The sequence below is a fragment of the Delphinapterus leucas genome, chromosome 7 (genome assembly GCF_059928025.1).
Source record: "Delphinapterus leucas isolate spDelLeu-1000000601 "Yukka" chromosome 7, BTC_Dleu_Yukka2, whole genome shotgun sequence".
NCBI classification, from domain to species: Eukaryota; Metazoa; Chordata; class Mammalia; order Artiodactyla; family Monodontidae; genus Delphinapterus; species Delphinapterus leucas.
The window spans coordinates 15,993,950-16,015,481 of NC_143135.1; the positions used below are offsets into that span (position 1 = coordinate 15,993,950).

General features: G+C 55.2%; 1 protein-coding gene across 1 annotated transcript; it reads right to left on the reverse strand.

The window, feature by feature from the left end:
- Positions 1 to 6,096: 6,096 nt before the first annotated feature.
- On the reverse strand, positions 6,097 to 10,320 carry C7H11orf96 (chromosome 7 C11orf96 homolog). The gene has a single exon (XM_030764405.2). The coding sequence runs from the start codon at positions 9,435 to 9,437 to the stop codon at positions 9,066 to 9,068; it is 372 nt and encodes a 123-aa protein (XP_030620265.2). The 5' UTR covers positions 9,438 to 10,320; the 3' UTR covers positions 6,097 to 9,065.
- Positions 10,321 to 21,532: the final 11,212 nt, after the last annotated feature.

Genomic DNA, 21,532 nt, shown 5'->3' on the forward strand with positions numbered 1-21,532 from the left:
GTGTGTGTGTGTGTGTGTGTGTGTGTGCATGTGTGTGTCCCCATCAGGCTTCTTTAGGGCCAAGGACCATGCCCCCCACTGGGCTCAGTCCCACACTTGGGCTACTCATTGATGGTCCAAAACAGATTCAGCGTACCCAGAAGCTTTCTATGGGATTACATTCTACAGCAGACCAAAGAACAGCTAACCAATAAACCTCAGAACACAGATAACAGCCAATAAAATGGGGTTTATGAGGCATGGATCTGGGAGTAATAGGCTCACGGGGTCTGGCCTTTCCTGGAATATCTTACACATCTAGGACAACGGGGGCAGGGGTAGCTTTGTCAGACTCCTCCACACAAGATCAGAGGGAAGGTCAGAGGTTTCCTAAAGGCCAACCAACTGGTTCAGAGCAGCTCCTGGTGAGGGCAGGATCAGGGCCGTGGGGCAACGGCGCATTGGCTGGGGTCCCAGCTTGCGGCAGGTTGGCTCTCAGGCTGTTATTTTGGGTTTGGCATGAATTATTCAGCACAGAACAACCCAGCCTAGAGTTTCTGGGACTCTCCCCAAGGTTGGGAGAGAGGAGTGGGGTGGAGGTGCTGTCGCCTCAGAGGAGACTCTACCTTGTCCCTCTGTGCCCCCGTCTCCCCATCTGTACAGGCTGGCGTTGCAGGTCTGGTCCCTGAGCACACTGCCTGCCCACACGTCCCCCAGGGCCAGGATTCTAAGGCTCTAGGTGCTCCAAGGTGCTTGGGGTCTTCTATAAGCTTCAGCAATTAAAGCTGGGAGGGCTCTCAGGGAAAGAGGGGAAGGGACTTGCTCAAGGCCACAGGACAAGGAGCAGAGCTGGGGCGAGTGTCTCACGAGTCCAGGTCCTGAGCCGCTTATATCTTCCCCACCCCACCGCTGGAGTACATCTGGGGTGAGAGTCTGATGTCCACACTCCGGTCCGGAGGATGGGACATTTTCCTGGAGGGCCCCTCTGCCCCACTCTGCTGTGGACTGAGGGAAAGGCCTCTGTATTAGTTGGTTGAATACAAAGAGACCCAGCAGGAAGGCAGAGGTTTAAGGAAGACGGGAGCTCATTTCTCTCTCAGCGAATGGCCCATCTTGAGTCGACATTCCACCTCCACAGGCAGCTGCATGTCCTGAGGTCCCCAGCACCGCCCTCATGCTTGGTCAAATGCAGGCCACAGGAATGCCCACATTGGTCCTTGGGGAAGAACAAGAGCCACACGCCCGCGGTCTTAAGGCCCAGGCCCAGCGTGACACGGCGACACGCACCACCCGCTTGCTCATTCCGGAGCACTTAGCACGCGGCCCTGCTCACCGCAAAGGAGGCAGACGGCAGCCTGGCCCTGTGCCGGGGAAGATGCTGAAAACGGATTTCATCGGGCTACTGGCAGTACCCACTGCTCAGCTGGCTACCAGATATCCCTGTGACCCTCCTTCCCACAACAGAACACACTCACATCCTCTCCAAGGACGTGGATCCCAAACTCCACCTGGTTATGCTTCCCGATCAAAGTACAGGATACCTGGGGGAAAGGAAATCCCCCCCTGAGCCCCACACGGCTCCTCACACTTCAGTGACATAAACTGCAAGACAATTCATCTGCCCTCCCCCACCCCGGCCGCATCCCCCTCCCCAACCCAAATACGGTGGTGGACAGGGATAGGAAAACCACAGCACAGACTCGCATGGGGAAAAGGGAGGAAGCGAGGAAGGGAAACGTTCAGAAGTCGCTGGTGCACAGAGGGAGGCAAATCTCGCTGGCGTGAACGGGGAGGACTTGCTCTGGCAGAGGAAGCTAATCTGGCCAACCTGGGGCTGGAAGACTCTCTTTTCCTCATCATCCTCTGTGGCTACGTCTGAAGCAGGTGTTAAATAGTCTGGCTTCCTTGAAGGTTTCTTTGGGGCTCAAACAATCCTGATCACTGGCCAATTGCGACTTGCCTTGGCTGTTCGTTCAAAAAGCTTCTGGTCAAGGCGCTTCTAGCTGATTCTAGGGCCAAGAGTCATAAGCAAAGACCATTTCTCAGCATAATTCTGAAGACTGTTTTATTTCATTGTTTCCTGCTCTGGCCCAGCCCTCTTGAGACAGGCTGGGACCTGGGACCCTTTGCTGCGGTGCTTGTACCTGGACAAATGTCCCCTCCAGCAACAAAACACAAAGAAACTATAAGGTAGTGGGCAAATTATGGACAACAAGATACAAAAATGAACAAAAAAACCTAACTGTCACTTCTCTTTTTTTTTCTTTTAAATTAATTAATTTATCATTTACTTTTAGTTGCATTGGGTCTTCGTTGTTGTGCACGGGCTTTCTCTAGTTGCGGCGAGTGAGGGCTCCTCTTCATTGTGGTGCGTGGGCTTCTCATTGCAGTGGCTTCTCTTGCTGTGGAGCACGGGCTCTAGGTGCGCGGGCTTCAGCATTTGTGGCACACAGGCTCAGTAGTTGTGGCTCACAGGCTCTTGGGCTCCAGAGTGCAGGCTCAGTAGTTGTGGTGCACGGGCTTAGTTGCTCCGTGACATGTGGGATCTTCCCGCACCAGGGCTTGAACCCGTGTTCCCTGCATTGGCAGGCAGGTTCTTAACCACTGTGCCACCAGGGAAGCCCCTAACTGCCACTTCTGAGGAGCCAGGAGCAAAAGCAGGATACTGTGCATGGCCCCCTGTACACAATACCACCCAAAGGGTGGGCAAAACGCCTAAGACCCTCTGGCCCGACCCCCTGGCCACACCCCTGCCCTCACCCCATATAAGGAATCAGCTCACCCCGCACCCCGCAGTGAGCAAGCAAGCAAGGGAACCTGTTACTTGTTCTCCCTCCCCCCTGCTGCAGCAGGGGCCCCAATAAAGCTTTGTCTGAATTTCTTGTCTGGCCTCTGATCAATTTCTATTGATTAAGGAGGCCAAGAACCGTGGTCCGTAACACTCTCACTTTAATTTGGGCTACATGGGGTGGCGGGTGAAGGGGAGGAGAGGGGAATGTGGATTCTCCCACAATAAGTCTGAGTGGGCAGATGAGACGCTTAGTCTAACCTTGCTCCAGGGCTGGATCCCGGGCCGGGCTTCCTGGGTGGCCTTTGAGAAAGGCTCTGAGCCACAACAGATGATTTCCTTCTGTGTGGGTTACCAAGAGGGGCGGCTCTCACCGCTGTGAGGCCCCATGTTTCTAGATACTCCTTATTCCTTTCCATCATTCGTGTCTTGTAATAATTTGCTAAAAGCCACAGAGAGTAGCCAATGCTCACAAATATTCTGTCTCTTTCCAACCACTTCTCCTAGAGCTATGTTCTCGGTTAATACATGATCAGCCTTCCAAAATGTCATAAACATGGTTTTACCAAATGCTTTTCCAAAGTATAACAAGGGGCTCTAACTTTCCAACCTGCAATGTTTATACGCTCCCCGCTTGTAGCAAAATCACTAAGTCAATGCCTAGTACTGCAGAAGTTCTGTTAGGACAGTACCCCACTGCCAGCGCTAATATTTCTTTATTCAGGGTAAGGGAAGGCTGGTATAACAAAGAGACCCAATAATGATTTAGTGGCTCAGAGAAGATAGACGTGCATTTCTCTTGTGTGTAATTGTCCAAGTGATCATTCCAGATCGGCAGGCTGTTTGGTTCCACAAGGTCATCCAGGGGCCTGGGGTCCTTTCGTCTTGTTTCTCTGCCATCCCCTAGGCCACTGGCCTTGTCGGCTCAATCACTGGGTTGCAGGCACATCCATGTTGTCACTTGTGGGTAGGGGACAGAGAGCATGGTGGGCAGGGCAGGAGAAGGGTACACATTAAGGCCAAGGTCTGGGAGAAACATGCTTGTCTTCCCAATATATGCCATTGGCAAAAACTTAGCACCTCGATAGACCTAAGTCCAAGAGCGTCTGCGACACAGAGGCTGGCTGTGTGCCCTGGAGGAAGCGGGAAATCAATGTTGGTGAACAATTATCAGTCTCCACTGCGGGCCTGGGAGCTGAATGGGCAGATGGCCATTGTGTGAGTCACGTGGCTGAGAGGACTGTCCACGTGGGAGTCCCTCACCCTCTCACGGCGTATATACACACAGTCTGCAGCGTGCTATTCCCCATCCAGAACCACACGGCCAGCAGACCTCCCAACACATATTTGTTTGGTAAACTTGGCTATGTCCCTACATTTCTCTCTAAAACGATGCCTGCCATCCCACCCTGTGCCAGTGGGGGCCTGAGGGAGATGCAGGGCTGCGCCACGAAGCTGCCAGGAGATGGAAGGATGTGCAGGCCCAGGTTCTCCGAGAAGCAGACTCCAAGGTGGGATTAAATGTGCAAGGCTTTCACGAGGAGGCATGCTTGTGTGACGTGAGATACAGAGGGAAGCAGAGGGAAGCCAGCCAGCAGGCTGCAAAGCAGGAGTGACCCCAGAGAAGGAGAGAGGGAGAAAAGGTGTCCGTGGACAGCGCTGCAATCTGAGAAAGCTTCTGCATTGCCATCGGGAAATCTTTGAGCCGAAGTCCACCAACAAAGAAATCTCGTGTCTCCCAAGAACTGTTCTGCCTTAGAATCCCAGCCATGTACACAGTCGTTGGTGGGGAGCAGCCTGTGGGGGGCACAGCCTCTGCCAAAGAAGGGGATGGATTGCAAAGCCAGAGCTGCTCTGTACTGGTCTGTTACACCCCTGTCACCAGAGGTCTGCAAGGCCCATTCTCATCGCTGCCACAGGGGGTACAGTAAGAAGTTGCGATCATATTCTAGAAAGAGTGTAGGCTTTCAAATAGAAAAGAAAATACATGTGGCAACCCAGCTCACTACTGACTAGCCGTATGCCATTGCGCAAGAAACAACCCTGCTGACCCTCAGTTTTCTCCTCTGTAAAACGCCTGGGTAAGGTTCTCAGGATGAAATCAGAGTACCCACAGGAGGTGCTCACGAAATGGTGGTCTTTATCCTCCCCCCATCTTGCAGAGCCCGGTGGGCCTAAGAGCTACCCCAAATGTGCTCCCTGACGGAGGACTCCCAAGTCCACAGCTGACCTCGATTCCCTGGGGTCACAGACAGCACCTCCCTCTCACCACCACCCCGCCCCCCACCAAGCAGACCCAGAAGTGGCACACAGCAGACTGCAAAGGACAACCTGGCATTTAAACGAGTCCAAGAAACACCCTGATAAATATCTCCCCCAGGGCCAAAGAGGAATGTTTAGAAGAGGCTGCCGGCCAGGGCTGGGATGGCAACTTGCTACCTCCTCTGAGCTCCAGCTTGTTTGAAAACTCATCACCCAGGCTAGGACTGTGGGCTAAGGCCCAGGTGGGGAAGGGAAGGAAGGAGGCGTCTCCTTGGACAAGCTTGTAAAGCCAGACGGCTGTAAAGCCAGACGGCTGGGCAGGCTTCCACCCACCCCTGGCACATGACGGCTCTACAGCTCCCAGAGAGGCGCTCTCACCCCGATTTTCTCTCTGCTCCAATGCGCATTCTCCAGAGTACTTTCTCGCCTTCCCTCCCCACTACTTTCTACAGACCCCTTTCTCTCTCTTCCTCTCTCTCTCTCTAAGGGTGGCCCCTACTCTTCTCAGTCTCCTGACATTTTCTGGCTCCCGACTCTGTATTTCGCCATCTCTCTCTGTCTCTGAGCTTCCCCGTTTCCCCGAGGGCCTCATTCCTTCCCATCTTTCTGGTTCTCATGCTCTCTTGCTCCCTCAGCTCATGTCTCCCTCTCCTTCCTCCTCTCCCACCATCTGGCCTCCCGGTCCAGCTCAGCCCAGCCCAGCCGCCTCCTTGGAGCCCATGCTGCCTTGGATTCCCTTCGAGCCACAGGGAGGATCTGAGTCCCAGAAGTTACACAGGGGCCTCAGAGCAGCCCCTCCTGTCTCCCCTCCTTCTTCCTCTGTGCAGAGCAGAGATGCTGGAACCAGAGAGTGCCCCCGTGTAGCACAGGGGCCATAGCACCCCGACCCAGCCTGCTGCCCCCGACATGATAGCATCCCAATCTCTACCCCCAGCCTCTCTCCGTGTCACCACCTCTTCCAAACTTCTTTCCATATTCAATCCTTAGAACTGCCAGTATAGGCAAAAGTAAGAAACTGAAACAAATGGGACATCACTTTTATACCAAAGAGTGGGAAATTAGCTGAATTAAATGTGGAGTATCTATTCAAGAGAAGTTCATAAAAATCATGATACAGATCGATACATACTGATGTTAAATAGAAATCCAAGTAAGAAAAAAAAGCACCCTAAATAGTATTTAGAGCATAAACCCATTTTGTAAAAAAAAAAAATATATGTGGATATATATATATATCCACATATATACACACATATATATACATATACATGCACACATAATACAGGCATAACCTCCAAAATGTTGACATATTTATCTCGGGGGTGGTAGGAGTATGACTGACTTGTTTTTAATATAATGAACAAATAGTTCTTGGGTAACGAAACATTAATTTAAAAACAAATCAGGAAGTAGGCAAGAGGAGCATCAATCTTCCTCACTGCCCCCTTACCCATGTTAACCCAACAAACTTTTCGGAAGCACCGACTGGGCGCTGGGCCCTGCCAGCAGCTGAGCAGGAATTGGAGCGATCGAATGTGGTCCCCTACAACCTCCCCAGACTTTGGCCAGGATGACTCAAGGAGACCCTTCAGGGAGGCCTTTAGCTGGGGTATGGGCTGAAGATGGGGGACTGGAGAAGGAGGCTCTCCAGTAGGGCGAAGGGTATTGGCAGGGCCGTGGTGCCCAGAGGGGGACGCCTAGCCAGGATGTCAGTCTGGAAGGGTGAACCCACAGGAAGGCTTGCAGCACCTGCCTCTTGAAGAGTAGAAACAGGAGCTACCGCCCAAGATGTAAGATAAAATGGGGGTGAGGGGGGTCAGGATGAGGGAAGAGAATGGGGAGGGCTCAGGGAGGGAGCTGTGAGCTTGGGCCACCCTCCTCCCACCCCAAGGGGCTCAAACCAGCCTCGCCACGGCCACTGCAGAGATGGGAATCAAAACATGGACCCACGGCTGCCTCACCACGCCGATGCCTTTGCAGTTAAGTGCCTTGGACATGTGCCCTCACAGTGGAACTGGCTGTTGCTGGGGACTGAAACGGCCCGTGTATTCCCAGGGGCGAGGACGGCACCAAAGGCTGCAGTCCCCAAGGCCCCGAGCCCGGCCGCCTTCTGTGTGAGCCAGAGGGGAGGACATTCTTTTACACCCTGTGTGTTCTATTTTTGTTTCTTTGTTTTCCTTCCTCTGCCTCCTCGTTTTCTACAGAGCCCAGGGCGACAAGACTTGCAGGGTGAAGAGTAAAAGGCAGCTCAGATGTCCCGCAGGGCTGGGCTGAGCTGAGCGCCAGGCCCCTACCACCAGGGGGCATCCATCCTCTCCGCGTCTCTCTAAACTGCTCAGCAGAAAGCCTGGCCCTGGTGGCTCAAGTCTGGACTGTTCTTGGAGGGGTGGGCTGGGAGGGGGCCCCCAAGTGTGAGGACCTGCCCTCCTCAACCGAATGTGGTTTATTACCCCCATTACCACAACGGGCCGGAGGAGCCTCTTACACTGCTAACCCAGAGGATTCAGGGCGTAGACAGGGATGCAGACAGCTGCTGGAAAGCACTGGAAAGACAGAGTCCTGTGACTCAAGGAGCACTGGACGCGGAGTCAGGAAAGCACGCTGCACAGCCCCTGCTCTTCATGTGACCTTTCCCTCTCTGCTAGGTTTGTTTTCTCATCTGTAAGCAAAGGCGTGTGTGTGGGGGGGGGGGTGCGGGGGACTCCGTGGTACCCAAGCGCCCTTCAAGCTCTGACCAAAGACAGATTCCTTGAGGAACCTTGAAGAGAGCAAAGGGAAGAGCTGGAGAAAAGGACCAAAGAACCGAAACAGCCGCCGTTTGCTCCCCCAGCGCAGGAGCGCCTGGCATCACGCTGAGTCAGCGCGGGGGCAGCGGGGCCCTCACCCGCAGGCGATTTTGAGGGGGTACCCACACTCTCGCCAGCTCCCAGCCCTGCTTCGGACCCCACCACCCACATATCCCCGCCTGGGTCTCCTATCGCTGGCTCAGGCATCTCCCCACCCGTCGCCTGGAAAGGGCTCGGAGTGAGTGGGATCTTCTGTGGTGGGTACCGGGCGATGACCCTGACCCGGGTCTCCCTGAGAGGTCAGCTGCGCCAGGCAGGCGCTCTCCGTCCTCACAGCACCAACCTTCGCCTCCCTAGCTGCTCCACCCCACCCTGGACACCGGCGATGGGGAACAGACCCGGGAGGCAGGAGAGCTCTGGGCCGGGTGGATCCACCGGGGAGGCGGGTAATGCACCCGGGCACCGGGTACGCGACGTCGTTCCGGTGACCGAAGCTTGTGGAGTTGCCTCCACCCGGGGATTCCCGGCCCCCGTTCCAGCGAATCCTCCCCACTTCTCCCCCAGTCTTGGGAGCCTGGGCCCTCAAGGTTCAAGAAGTCAAGAGCCTTGAGAAATGCACTGTGCAAATATATTGACTTTATTTGTCTCCGTTCGGGAGTCTCACAGACATATCCAGGTAAAAAGATCGTTAAATAAACGCCGTCAGCCATCGCAATGCAAAAATAAATATCAGTCCTCCGGCCACAGCAGCAGCTGCGCTGCACCCCAAGTCCCATCGGCCGCGCCTAACAATTATAAAAGTGTTCAGCGAGAGTGTGTGGGAGTGAGTGTGAACGGGTGTGCGCTGGGGGGCACGGTGGAGCCATGTGCAAAATCGGAGTTGCAAACCATCGGACAAGGGCGTGGAGCGGCTTTCCGGGAAGCTCTGGTGACCCGGGGCGACTCGGCGAGGGTGCGCCTCCCCGCACACACTCACAGCAGAGTTCGTACTGGGAAGAGTTAAAAAATAAACATTTACAAGGGCAGAGAAAGCGGGCCCCCTCCCTGGCGCCCCGGCGCGCGCTCCCGCCCAGGGCGAGCGCAGCTCGGGGAGCCCCGACCAGTTCGTAGCCGGGTGAGGGTGCAAGCGCTCGAGGGGCGGCGGTCCCCGGTTCTCGGGGGGACCCCGGGGGGCGGGGCCCCTAGGGGTTCGTACACCTGTACCCGGCGGGCCGCCGAGGCGCGCGAGTCCCGGCTGCGGGCGGCGCCCCTCACAGGGCCGAGTCGGAGTCGCTGGAGTCCAGGCTGTTCCTCAGTTTGCAGCTGCCGAGCTGCTCCCTCTGCAGCGACAGGCTCTGCGTGCTGCGGCGCAGGCACTCCAGGCTCTGCAGGAACGACTTCTTGGCCTTCTCTTCCTCCATGGGGGACACGCCCTCTTCCTCCACCTCCTGGATCTCGTCGAAGGTCACCGGCTGCGTCTTGAAGCGGGACTGGCGCGGCCGCCGCAGCCGGCCCTTGCCCTTGGACAGCTTGGCGGGCCGCACGGGCTGTGGGAACTCGTCGGCCAGGCACACGAAGTGCGGCATCACTGCCTGGTAGCTGGAGCAGATGCCCATCAGCTCGCCGGGCTTGGCGGCCGCCATGGCGCTGCCGGCGTCTTCGGGGCCGGGCGGCGGGGCGGCGGGGCTCTCCGGGGGCGGCCGCTGCGCCGGGGCCCCCCGGGAGGCAGCAGCCTGGGGCTCGCCGGGCGGGGGATCCAAATCTGCTGCGGGGTGGCGGCGGCCCTCGCGGGCCCGGGTCGGCGCTCCTCGGGGGGGGGCAGGCGGACCCGTCGAGGGGCGCGGGGCTACGGGGTCGCTGCTCCGCTGCGCTCTGAGGCGCTCGCCGCCGCTGCTGTCGCCGTCTGCCCCGCGGCGGTCCGGCTCGCCGCTTATATAGCCGGCTCCTGCCCCCACGGCTGCGAGCTCGGATGACAGCGAATGCCTTTTAAAGCGTGCGCGCCCCGCGCCCTTCCGCCTGACGTCGCCCCGCCACTCTGGGAAAGTCGCGGCTCTTTCCCCAGCGCCGCCCGCCAGCCCGGCTCCGGAAGGCAGGCCCCGCCCGCGGGGGTTCCGGGAGCATCCGAGGCTCCGGAGAACGCTGCGGAACAGGGGCGCAGGGTGGCCCCGGAGCACGGGTCCTGCCCGCCCTGGGATCCCCAAGTCTGGACCAACCGCGGCGGCCGCGGGGGCGCACGTCCGCCTCTCCAGCCTCCTAATCCCAGAGGCGCACAATCCAGACGCTTGGCTATTTGGCCGCGCGGGTTCTGCGCTGAGCGCGTGGGGCGGGGGCAGTCCCCAGTCTCCTTGCTGCAGGGAGAGCCAGGCCACCCGGGCTCCCCAGAACTGAGTTCCGAGGAAGGACTGGATGTCCTCTTTGGATCCATGCCACCTCCCTCCCCAAACACACACACACACGCGGGCACGAATACAAACACACCCGATTTTTCCAGTCCACTTCTCTTCCCTGTCTTCTCTATGTTTGTCTCCTCACTACCCGCACCCCCCAAGTCCCTCGCGCACCCCCATTCGTGCTCAGAAAAATGACACTTAGATATGGCACTAACAACAACAATAATGATAACTAACCATCTGGAGAGCTTTACTCCAAGCTAGGCAGTGAGCTGTGTTTTACATATATTATCCTACTTCATCTTCCTAACAGCCCTGTGAGGTAATTCGTATTTTCCCAGTTTTACATATGAGAAAGTGGAGGCACAGACAGGATAAGTAATTAGCCCATTAGAGACTGCTGGGGAAAAGTGGGCTCCACTCCAGAGTCCATGCTCTCATAGTCCCCTGTTAGGGGTTGATACCTACCAATGCCCCCATGGCTGGCTTCCAAGAGCAGGTCCCCTGCCCCGGGGTTCCCAGACTCCCAAGAGGAAACTGTGAGCATTGCTCTGACACACGGCCCTAGGGTGCCGGCAGCCAGCTCACAGGGCTGCTGAGAAAGGAGGGAATCCATGGAATTTGGCCTCCTTTCCTTCCATAGGCATTCAACAAAGATTTATTGAGAACCTACTGTGTACCAGCTCAGGAAAGTCCCTGCGCTCATGAAAGTGACAGTCTAGGTAAGGGGGCGGGACAGACAATAAACACCTAAACAAGAAATGTACTGTGGGTGGTGTGATAGCGATGCAGATGGAGAGGTAGAGGGGGGGGCGAGGGAGCAAGGAAAGGCTCCCCAGAGTGGGTGATATTTAAGGTGCCCCCCGAAGGACAATTGTAGCACCACCAAGTGTTTAATAGATGCCACGCTCTGAGCACTTTTTATGCATTAACTCATTTAATGTGTTCACTATTTTATTTAATCCTCTTAGCAGCCCTGGATAACAAGTACTTTTACTATCCCCATTTACAGATAGGAAAACCAAGGCACAGAGAAGCTAAGCACCTTTCCCCAAGGTCACACAGCTAGTAAGCAGCAGAACTGAGATTCAAACCCAGGCGACTTAGCTCCTAAGCCCTCTTGCTTACACACTACACTGAAGCTGTCTGCCCCGTGGAGGACAAAGAAGGAACCAGTGTGTGACCAGTGCGGGGAGAATGTTTAGGGCTGAGGGAATGCGGTGTAAAGACAGTGAGGCAGGAAGGAGCTTGGCTTCTTCCAGGAACAGCAAGAAGACCCATGTGGCTAAAGTAGAAGGGGCAAGGGGCATGAGAAGTAAGGACACTCACGGAAGGCCTTGAGGGCCATGTTAAGGAGTTAGCATTTTCTTTTTAAAAAAATTATTTATTTATTTTAATCTTTATTGGAGGATAGTTGATTTACAATGCTGTGTTAGTTTCGGCTGTATAGCAAAGTGAATCAGTGATATATCAACATATATCCACTCTTTTTTAGATTCTTTTCCCATATAGGTCACTACAGAGTACTGAGTAGAGTTCCCGGTGCTTTACAGGAGGTCCTTATTAGTTATCTATTTCATATATAGTAGTGTGTATATGTCAGGAGATTGCATTTTGTCCTAAGGGCTATGGTAAGGCACTGGAGCGTTCTGAGCAGGGGAGCTCTGTTCTACGTTTTTAAAAGCCCACTCTGGCTGCCGTGTGAAGAGTAACTGGAAAGGCTAGGGGAAGAAGCAGGGATCCCACATACAAGATCGTTACATGACCCACAGATGTAAGACACTGAAAACCTGGATGAGAGTGAAGGAAACGGAGCTGTAGGGAAGTGGTCAGATTTGGGATTTGTCTGTGGATAGAACTGAGAGAACTTGCTGATGGACTGGACGGCGGGAGGAGGTGTTGAGGGGAGAGGGGTGGAAATCAAGGCTGACATCTTTGTATTTGGCCTCAGCAAATGTTAGACGGTGGTGCCACTGATACAGGGGAGGGGTGTGGGGAAGAGAAGGTTGGGGAGGGGAGGGCCATTGTGGGGTTGCGGTCTGCAGGTTACCCATCAAAATCCACTACCCACCAGGGTGACGCCTGAAATGATCATATCAGAACCATATTATGTGAGAGAAAAATTCACTTCTCTAATCCTAAAGCCACTGTATTGGGGAGTTCCTTTTTTTTTTTTTTTTTTTGCGGTACGCGGGCCTCTCACTGTTGTGGCCTCTCCTGTTGCAGAGCACAGGCTCCGGACGCGCAGGCTCAGCAGCCATGGCTCACGGGCCCAGCCGCTCCGCGGCATGTGGGATCTTCCCGCACCAGGGCACGAACCCGTGTCCCCTGCATCGGCAGGCGGACTCTCAACCACTGCGCCACGGGAGTCCCTTTTAATAGCAGCTTAGCAATACTCTGATACAGAAATTGGTACCAGGAATGGAAAGCTTCCAGGTATAACAACCCTAAAACATGTGGCACTGGCTTGGCCAACAGGTGGTGAGCAACATGGAAACAAATACTGGAGAATGGAAAACCAGTGACCCTTGTTATGTTGTGACAAAAAGTTTAATAAAAACATTACCTGTGATAATTTGGAAGGCAGACCACATGCCTACTTGAGCCACTAATTCTAGAAAAATGGTTGGAAAGAGCCAAAAACATTTGCATGTATTGGCTGCTCGATGCGGCCTTTAGCAAAGATACTACAAGAAAGAGATTGGCTGGTTTGCAAGAAGAGATGAACAGAAAAGGAGATAACACAGAAAATCACTGTCCTCAGGGTTGGAAAAACCAACTGGTTTTGCCCAAAGAACAGGAGATCAGACTCGCTCAGAGCCTTTCTCAAAGCCTGTCTATTAGGCCAAACAATAAGCCAAACAAAGGAATCACCCTTGTGGCAAAGTATTCTCTTAGGGGTATTGCCTTGTCATCCAAGTCTATTATTTCAGATGTCCTTAGGGACTTTTAAACTTTCATTTAAAATGGGAGAGAAAGGGCTTCCCTGGTGGCGCAGTGGTTGAGAGTCCGCCTGCCGATGCAGGGGACACGGGTTCGTGCCCCGGTCCGGGAAGACCCCACATGCCGCGGAGCGGCTAGGCCCGTGAGCCATGGCCGCTGAGCCTGCGCGTCCGGAGCCTGTGCTCCACAACGGGAGAGGTCACAACAGTAAGAGGCCCGCGTACCGCAAAAAATAAATAAATAAATAAAATGGGAGAGAAAGAGGTGGGTTGGGCTACACAGACAGACAGTAACTCCATCAAGAAAGGAACTTGGGGTGTGGTTACTGCCCATGGAACTGACAAGAAGCAGAAAGACCCAAAGCCTACTATGCTTCTGAAGGGATTGTTATTATCAACAAAACTGAAAGGCTAGACTTCAAAAGCCCACGATTGTCCCAGCCTAAATAAGCGCTCAAGGAGGACAGACTTTCAATACCCTGTTGGGTGGCGGTCGAGAGCCACAGACAAGGAGGAATGTGCCAAAGGCAAAGCCGGGGGCCAGGGAGACACAGGATGAGGGAGTGCCCCCAGAGAAGGGGGACCCCCACCACCAAGGCGGGAAGGCCTCACCATTCTAGCATGGTAGAGACTGCTAGCTCTCCGCCCAGTTGGGCCCACTTCCCAGCTTCCTTTGCAGCTCCGTGGGGCTGTGTGTCTAAGCTCTCATCTGTGCAAGTGAGCAGAAGTCAGACTCCTGTCTCACTTGCTTAAGAAGAAATTCCTGCCCGGGATTTCCGTGTTCTTTCCCTCACACCGGCTGGAAGCCCTGGAGGTTTCGTGTTAAAGACAGCAGTGCCATCATCAGTCTGGGTCCCTAAATGACCCTGTGGGATGGAGCTCTCTACCAACCTGAAACACTTCCCTTGGAGCTATTTTGTGAGAGAGCCACCAACTGAATATTTTTAAGCTACTCTAATTTGGGGTCTCTATTATATCGACTTAGATTGTCCTAACCAAGAGAACCACCAGACATCCAGGTGGAGAGGTCGAGCAGGACACTGGAACTTAGAGGAGAGGCGAGGGATGTAGGTGGCCGTATGGGACTTGTCAGGGTGTAGACAGGGGAGCGGGTGAAAACCCACCTTCCAGACAGAGAAGGGCTGGGACCAGCCAACACTGGGAGGAGTGTGAGCCAGTCAAGGACTCAGAGAAGCAACGTTCAACAGGGTAAGAGCGACACCAGACGAACATGTCAGAATCCCAGAGAAGGATGTTTCTAGAAGGAGGGAGATGATTAGAATGGCAGTCTAAAGACAGGTCCTAGCCTGGCTCCACCTGAACTAACTGTGAGGCCTGGGCCAAACCGTTTGTTTCCCTGTGCTGAGGACGTCTCAGCTCCCCTGCTGCTTCCTCAGAGCGGCCTTCCTGGCCACCCTCCTCAAGGCTCCCCCCTCGGTCGCTGTCTGCAAGGCCTTCTCATTTACTCATACTTGTCAGTGTGGCCTGCCTTCCCGGTGGACTCTGTCTTTCCAGGACAGGCTAGGTTGCTTCCCCTGGCCACCCTGGGACACGGGCTGGCCATTACCGGGGATGCAGGATGGCCCCTCATCTCAGCAGGCCTGTAGCCCTGGAACTGCAGGGGAAGGACAGAGAACGTCATCTGTGGAACACCTACTCTGTGCCAGTAGTGCTTTACACATGCCTCTCTTAAATCATCCTCATGGCATCCCTTAAGCAGGACCCTACCATCACCCCATTTTACAGCTGAGGACGGAGGGTGCTTTGCAGCTTACCAGGGTCACCTTGGGTGTTAAGTGCTGAAGCCGCCACTCAAGCCAGGTCTGCCTGACTCAGAAATCAGCACTCACTGTTTGCAACAGTGCATCTCACCAACCCTTTGATGTGACGGGAACAGCACAGGACTAGAATTCAGACACCCAGGTTGCAGCATCAGCTCCATCAGCCACATACCCTGTGGCCTTGAACCCATTGCTTCCCATCTCTGAGCCTCAGTTTCCCCATCCGTGAAGTGAGGAGGCTAGACTCGGATTTGCTGGGGGCCCCTCCAGCTCTAATATTCTAGAATCCTTGGAAGGATGTACAGATGGGGAGACCCAGTTGCAGGAAGCAGATGTTTCCTCTTGGGCCAGAGAGTGGCAAGCAGACTGGGCTGAGGCTGCAGGAGAAGGCTCCCCTCCATGGAGAGGGCTGCTGGGGGAGCAGATGGGGCAGGAAGATGGCAGCAGACTGGGGAGGGGCTTGTGCCATCACCTCCTCCACCATCCTCACCCACACTTTGGCTTTCGGGCAGAACCAGGGTTTGAAAATAGCAACCACCGGTTATTCGGCTATTAGCAGGGCTTTGTTTCCAAGGGAGCCTGCGGTACCCTGGCCCAGGTCAGAAGGGAGCAGGGATGCTGAGTCCGTTCCGGGATGCAGAGTCCGTTCCGGGATGCAGAGAGGCAGTGAGCCACGGAGGCTGTGCAGCAAGGTGGGAAGAACCAGGTCAGGGTGGTTCTGGTCACAGGTCCTTCTCTGCTTCCCGACAAAAGGGCTTGGCCCCTTCCTGTGGCTGCTTTGCTGCCCTGGCACAGACCTATTGCCAGCTAGAAGCCTGGGTCGGCTGGCTGTGCCCTCCTGCTCACCCAGAAGTCTCCCCAGAGTGGATCTCAGGCCTCCAAGTGCTGAATGAGGTCATGGTTATTCCAGATGTTGCTGTTTGGGTCCATCTGTACTCTGGGTGTATTTGGCTCAGCGACCACTTGTCTACGTGTGTGTGTGTGTGTGTGAATCCAGGTGTGCGGAGATGGAATACAAATGTGAATTTGGCATAAGGGGTGGGGAGGAACAAATGCCAAGGCCTCTCCCCAGGGGTCCTGCCACCGGGCCCCACCCTCTCCTCCTGCTGCGCCCTCTCCCCACTGTGGGCCCTCAACACAAAGCCCATGGCTTCAGCATCCAACCACCTGCTTCTGCCTCACTCAGAATGAGCTCTTGGTCTGGTACGACTGTGAGCATAAAAGTGTTTTGATAATTTCGCTGGACGGTTGCCATGACAATCCCCAGCAAGCTCCAAGAGAGGGTGTTCATGTGTGCACGGGCGCGGGGAGAGAGAGCAAGCCTGAGAGACAGAGAGAAGAAGGGAGAGGGTGCAGGGAGATCCCCAGCGATACCCTCAAGTCAGCTCTTCAGCCTCCAGTCCCCCCCACCCACCCCGGTGGCCCCATTCATGTCACGATGAGCTCACTGTCTAATCTGGGCCTCGCTGTACGCAGTGCAACAGAATACCAGCTGCTGGCAGGGAGGCTGCTGGAGCTGGCACGGCAGGGCTCGTCCCACTGGGGGAGGCACCCTGACAACACCCCACTCCCAGGATGAGCTCCAGGGAACACCATCCTGGACTGGGGAGCAGGGAGATTCTTGGGGACCCAGAGCCCAGGGAAACCTCCCAACAATCATGCCCAGGCTGTGGGCCTGGCTTGCTGATGTGAATAATGGGAATGCATTTCCCTGCTAAGGGCTTGCTAGCTGGCACAGCTTTGGCAGCCCAGAGTCTGTGGCCCAGTCCTTCCTGCATGCTTTTTTGCAGGCCTGAGTGTCGCCTCTCCCGGGCCTGCTGGCCAGGGAATCACTACGTGGATAATGATAAAATTACCATCTGTGGCACTTGAGCTTGGCAAAGTAGCTTCCCCTCTATGACCTCAGCAAAGCAGGGATACCTTTGCTGTCTTTTGAGTGGAGGAGCTCAGAGAGAGGAGGGAACTAGATGAAGGTCACACAGCAAGCAGCAAGGTGGTGGCAGAATAAGGATGGAACCCAGTCCTGAACTTTTTAGTCCAGCCTCGCTGGCCTGAGGACAGGTTCTCCAGAAGGGGTCCGTCTGGCACTGCCCCTCACATATAGGCAGGGAAACTGAGGCCCAGAGACACACACACACCCCCCCCCAGCTAGTAAGCCTAAAGCAGTGCATGCAACCTCAGATTCTGAGAAATTTCACCGCCTCTACTGAACCACGAGCCAGCCCCATGTGTTCCCCAAAGCAAACCCCAGGAACTTATTTATGTTCCAAGGTTAAAGTGCCAGTCTCTGCCCTGGAAGGAGAATCTCCTGGTTATTGGCAAAACAGAGCAGAGGGCAGCTGGAGCTGGCCGAGAACACAGAGGTGAGGGGCCAGAGGTCTTCCCAGTTAGTGCCAAGTCCCAGCTGCATAAGGCAGCATTTCAAAGGGCCCCTAGCCTCTGCTGTTGGAGCTGTGTGGCCTTGGGCAAGTTGCCTCAGCTGTCAGAGCCCCGGTGTCTACAGCTATCAAGAGCCAGTGCGCACAGGAGCCCTGGGAGGAATGGCTTTCTGTGTTCGGGAAGCAGCTGCCCAGGAACAGCAGTCTCTGAAGATAGAGGTGCCCTCATGCCTGTCTCCAGCTTGGCTCAGATCCCTAACAACTCGGATCTGAGCCCGGATATGGATGTTTCGATAATTATCATCATGGGAGGGGGGCACCAAAAAGAAAGTGTTGTGGGTTCTGAAGACACCCCACAAAGAAGACGTTCACGCAGCCTCGGCAACGGGTAACAGCATGAGAAGAGGCAAACAGCGTATCGAGGCTGCCTGCTTGGGCACCCTGGTTCTAGTGCTTGCCAGAAAGTTCTTGCTACCCTTGCTAGGCCTTGTGCCTGCCCCATCCTTTACCCAGGGTGGCGGTTATGAGGATCAAACCAGATTGTTCTATGAGAACATACTGGGGTAAAATTTGCCCTGCAGGAGGGTGAATTTTTAAATGTATTCCAAAAAATTAGGATTGAAACGATGCCCTGTTGCGTGATGTGTTGTGAGCCTGGCCTTGAACTGGCACACACCATCAGCCTCGTGAAAAGCTCCTGGCCTGCCATGGGGGCCCAGAGACTCCATTCTCCCCAGTCCCTGCCTGTCTGCCTCCTCAGACATTGTCTCCAGCTGCCCAGGGGACACAAGATGCCTGCTGCACCCCAGTCTCTTTGCACATTTTGGACACGCTGGGGCTGCAGGTCACTCCCAGGACAGCCCACTCAAGGCAGCCTCTCTCCGACACTGCTCTCCTATAACTGGCCCATGGAAGGCATCTCCCCCTTCTTTCTTTAAGGCGGCAACAGCTGCTATTTCTCCAGCCATTCCCTCACAGGGACACCCAAGGGGATGGGATTTCAAGGAATGAGTTTTCTTCAGGCCAGGCGCCAACACAAAGCACTCGGTACCTATCATCTCACCCTTAAGTTTATCCTGCAAGATGGGTGTTGCTATCTCCAAACTTTAGATGAGGAAACAGGCTCAGAGATGTTAGGGAACTTTCACAAGGCCACACAGCCAGGCAGAGATAGAGTTAAGGTTTGAACCCAGGTCTATCACTGCCAAAGCTCATCTCATCATCCATCAGCAGCTCTCACGATGGTGACCCCTGGACCTGCCCAGACAGGGGTTCAGTGAAAGGAGGGACACGGTGAAGCGGCTGTGCCTGAGGAAGAGTCTGGAATTCCAACTGGGAGGCTCCACTTCCCAACAACTTTTTTTTTCTTTTTTAAAAATTTATTTATTTATTTTTGGCTGCGTTGGGTCTTCGTTGCTGTGCGTGGGCTTTCTGTAGTTGTGGTGAGCGGGGGCTACTCTTCATTGCGGTGCGTGGGTTTTTTACTGCAGTGGCTTCTCTTGTTGCGGAGCACGGGCTCTAGGCATGCGGGCTTCAGTAGTTGTGGCACGCAGGCTCCAGTAGTTGTGGCGCACGGGCTTAGTTTCTCCGCGGCATGTGGGATCTTCCCGGACCAGGGCTCGAACCCATGTCCCCTGCATTGGCAGGGGGATTCTTAACCACTGCGCCACCAGGGAAGCCCCCCAACAACTTTTCCAGAGAGAAGGCTGGTGTCCTCTGGCCCAGGCAGTGGTCGGGTGGGGTGGGGAGAGGAGTGTGGATGACATCCAAACCCACTCTTTTGCCCGTGGTGATGGCACAGGGCCCTCCCCACCCACGGACGTCCCGGCACTTGATGCAGTGCAGGAAGGGCCCAGCCAGACAGTGGGCGCGCCAGGACCTCCCACGGAGGTGAGAGGGCACTCGGAGCAGTGCCATCAGGCCAGGGGCTCCCTCCCGCATCTGAGATTACTGTTTGAAGATACGAAGAAGAAAACCACAAAGGCTTGGTTGATGGGGGTCATGAGGCCAGAGGAAATGGAATAGAACTGCCAGCTGCCAGCGCAGGAAGGAAACTTCCAGAGGAGCTGGGTCAGTGTTCAGAGCGAGGGGTGTGACTCATTAGTGGGCCATACAATCAGCCAGGGAGCCGTCACCAGCAGTTCTGAATGACGCAAAACAGACAACACCAGAGTAGAGACGTGTAATGAAGTGTTGCTCTATTAAGCTTTAGTTTTAGTTAAATGTGTGGAAACTTTTTTTTTCTTAACCATGAACTGTGGTCAAAACAGCTACAAAAAATTAAATTGGTGCAACCCCTGTATTCTGCAGATGGGAAAACTGGGGCCAAGTGCAGAAGGGCTTGGCCCGGGGCCCAGAGACAGGATGCCAGGACACTACTGCCCCAGCACCCAGGGGCCACCTTTCAGAGGCCCAACTTCTTACTCACCTTTTAACCTTAGACACAACCAGCCTTGCCAACTGTTACCCCCTGTTGCTCCCAGGCGAGAGTGGGAAGAATACAGTGCTCTGTATTGGGGTGGGGGGCAATGGGGTGTCGTGAAAGAACTTTCTCCTTCCTCTCTGGCTCTCTCCCCGCCTCCTTTCCCTCCTCCCAAGCCCCCCTCCATGGGAACACCCCAGAATCAGGTCCCTTTCCACACTCCCTCCCACTGGCCCCCCAATGGCCCCGTACAGCCGCCTCCCGAGTCTCTCTTGGCCAGGCTGGGGCCTCTCTCCCCCAAGGCCTTGTCCGAGACCTGTCTACACAGAAGTCACGCCACCTCCATCACAGTGAGATCCGCCCCCAAGCCCGCAGGTTGGAGGAGGCTCCTCCCCGTCTACATTATTTGATGATGCCAGTTACCCAGACCGAGACGGGTCTACACTGTCATGCTCAATTCTCGCAACAACCCAGTCTTATTGGCAGACAAACTCAGGCCAAGAAATTTGCCAAAGGCCACACAGCAGTAAGCGGAGGAGCTGGCTCTAGAACCAGGTCTACACGGCACCAAAACTGACACCTGGACACTCCCCTGCCCGGCCAATTCCCGGCAGCCGTTCCTCCAAAGGATCCTGGATGGGGCAGGATGACCGTGTCGGGGAGGGGGGAGTGTCTCTTACCTTAGCTGCAACCAGGAAAGGAACGTTCCAGCCCGGGGGGGTGGGGCAAGAATACTGGAAATGTTCTCCCAAGCCTCCTGAGTCCCTCCTCCAGGAGGGGAGGACAGACTTCTCTGACAGGGGAGCTTGGAGAAGGCAGTGGCCTGGGGGAACGGCGAATCCCTTTCCTGCCCACTTGCAGATGTGCCCGCCCACAGACAGGGAGTGTGCTGCTCGGCTCCTGTGTCCCCCGCCTGGGAGGGAGGGACACCGGGAAGGGCCAGCGTCCACCTGCTGGAAGCAGGCCTGGAGGCCCACCTCCTTGGCTCTCCACACGCTGGCGCGGCGGGGCTGGCAGCGACTCTCCAAGCAGCTGGCGGGGACAGGGCCTGCTGTGCTGTTTCCTTGAATAGGGTGCCTCAGGGCCCAGACTTGGTGAGGGAGTATCAAGAGTCTGACCATGGTCATGGATAGAAGCCAAGGTCTCCCATCCAGCTCTGTCAGACATGTTGACCTCATAGCTGAGCCCTGTGTCTGTTTTTCTTTTGCTTCAGGACTCGTGGCAAGAAGGGTTGTTACCAGCACCAGGAAACACAACATCTTTTCTCCTCACTGCTCCCAGAGTGCCTAGCAGGCCACACACGCAGATCCCTCTGCCTGAGCTCCCGTCCAGGTCTCGCACACGTCTCCCCACCTCGAGTCCCATCCCCTCGCTCCCTCCTGGTAAGTACATTTTCCTAAAAGTCTCAGCCCTCGGAGGCTCCCCACCATCAGAGCCTTTGGCCTGGGGCGGCTCCCAGGTCTGATCTGGGCCCATCTTCTCTCACTGTCTCTCCTCCAGCTCAGCACTCCCTACACAAGCCCTGGACACAAGCCACCTAGGCTCCACTGCTCATGAGCCTTCAGGCTATTACTTCAGGGTCCTCCTTCCCATTCTCCAAGTGCCTCCTCCGCCATGCAGCGTTCCATGACCACTACCCCAAATTACGTCCCATATTCCTCCAACACGTGTGGCACTCACTGTCAGGACCCCTTGTTCCACATTCACCTTGTTATTGAGGTTCTTCAAGTATGTGTCTTGTTTTCTCAACAAACGACACACTATGAGACAACAGTTCTAACACTGGCTAAGATGTACTGAGTGCTTGCTTACTCTAGGCCAGGCA

What these genes read in the sequence shown, in the direction of transcription:
- C7H11orf96 (XM_030764405.2), bottom strand. Translation starts at nt 9,437, where the DNA reads ATGGCGGCCGCCAAGCCCGGCGAGCTGATGGGCATCTGCTCCAGCTAC.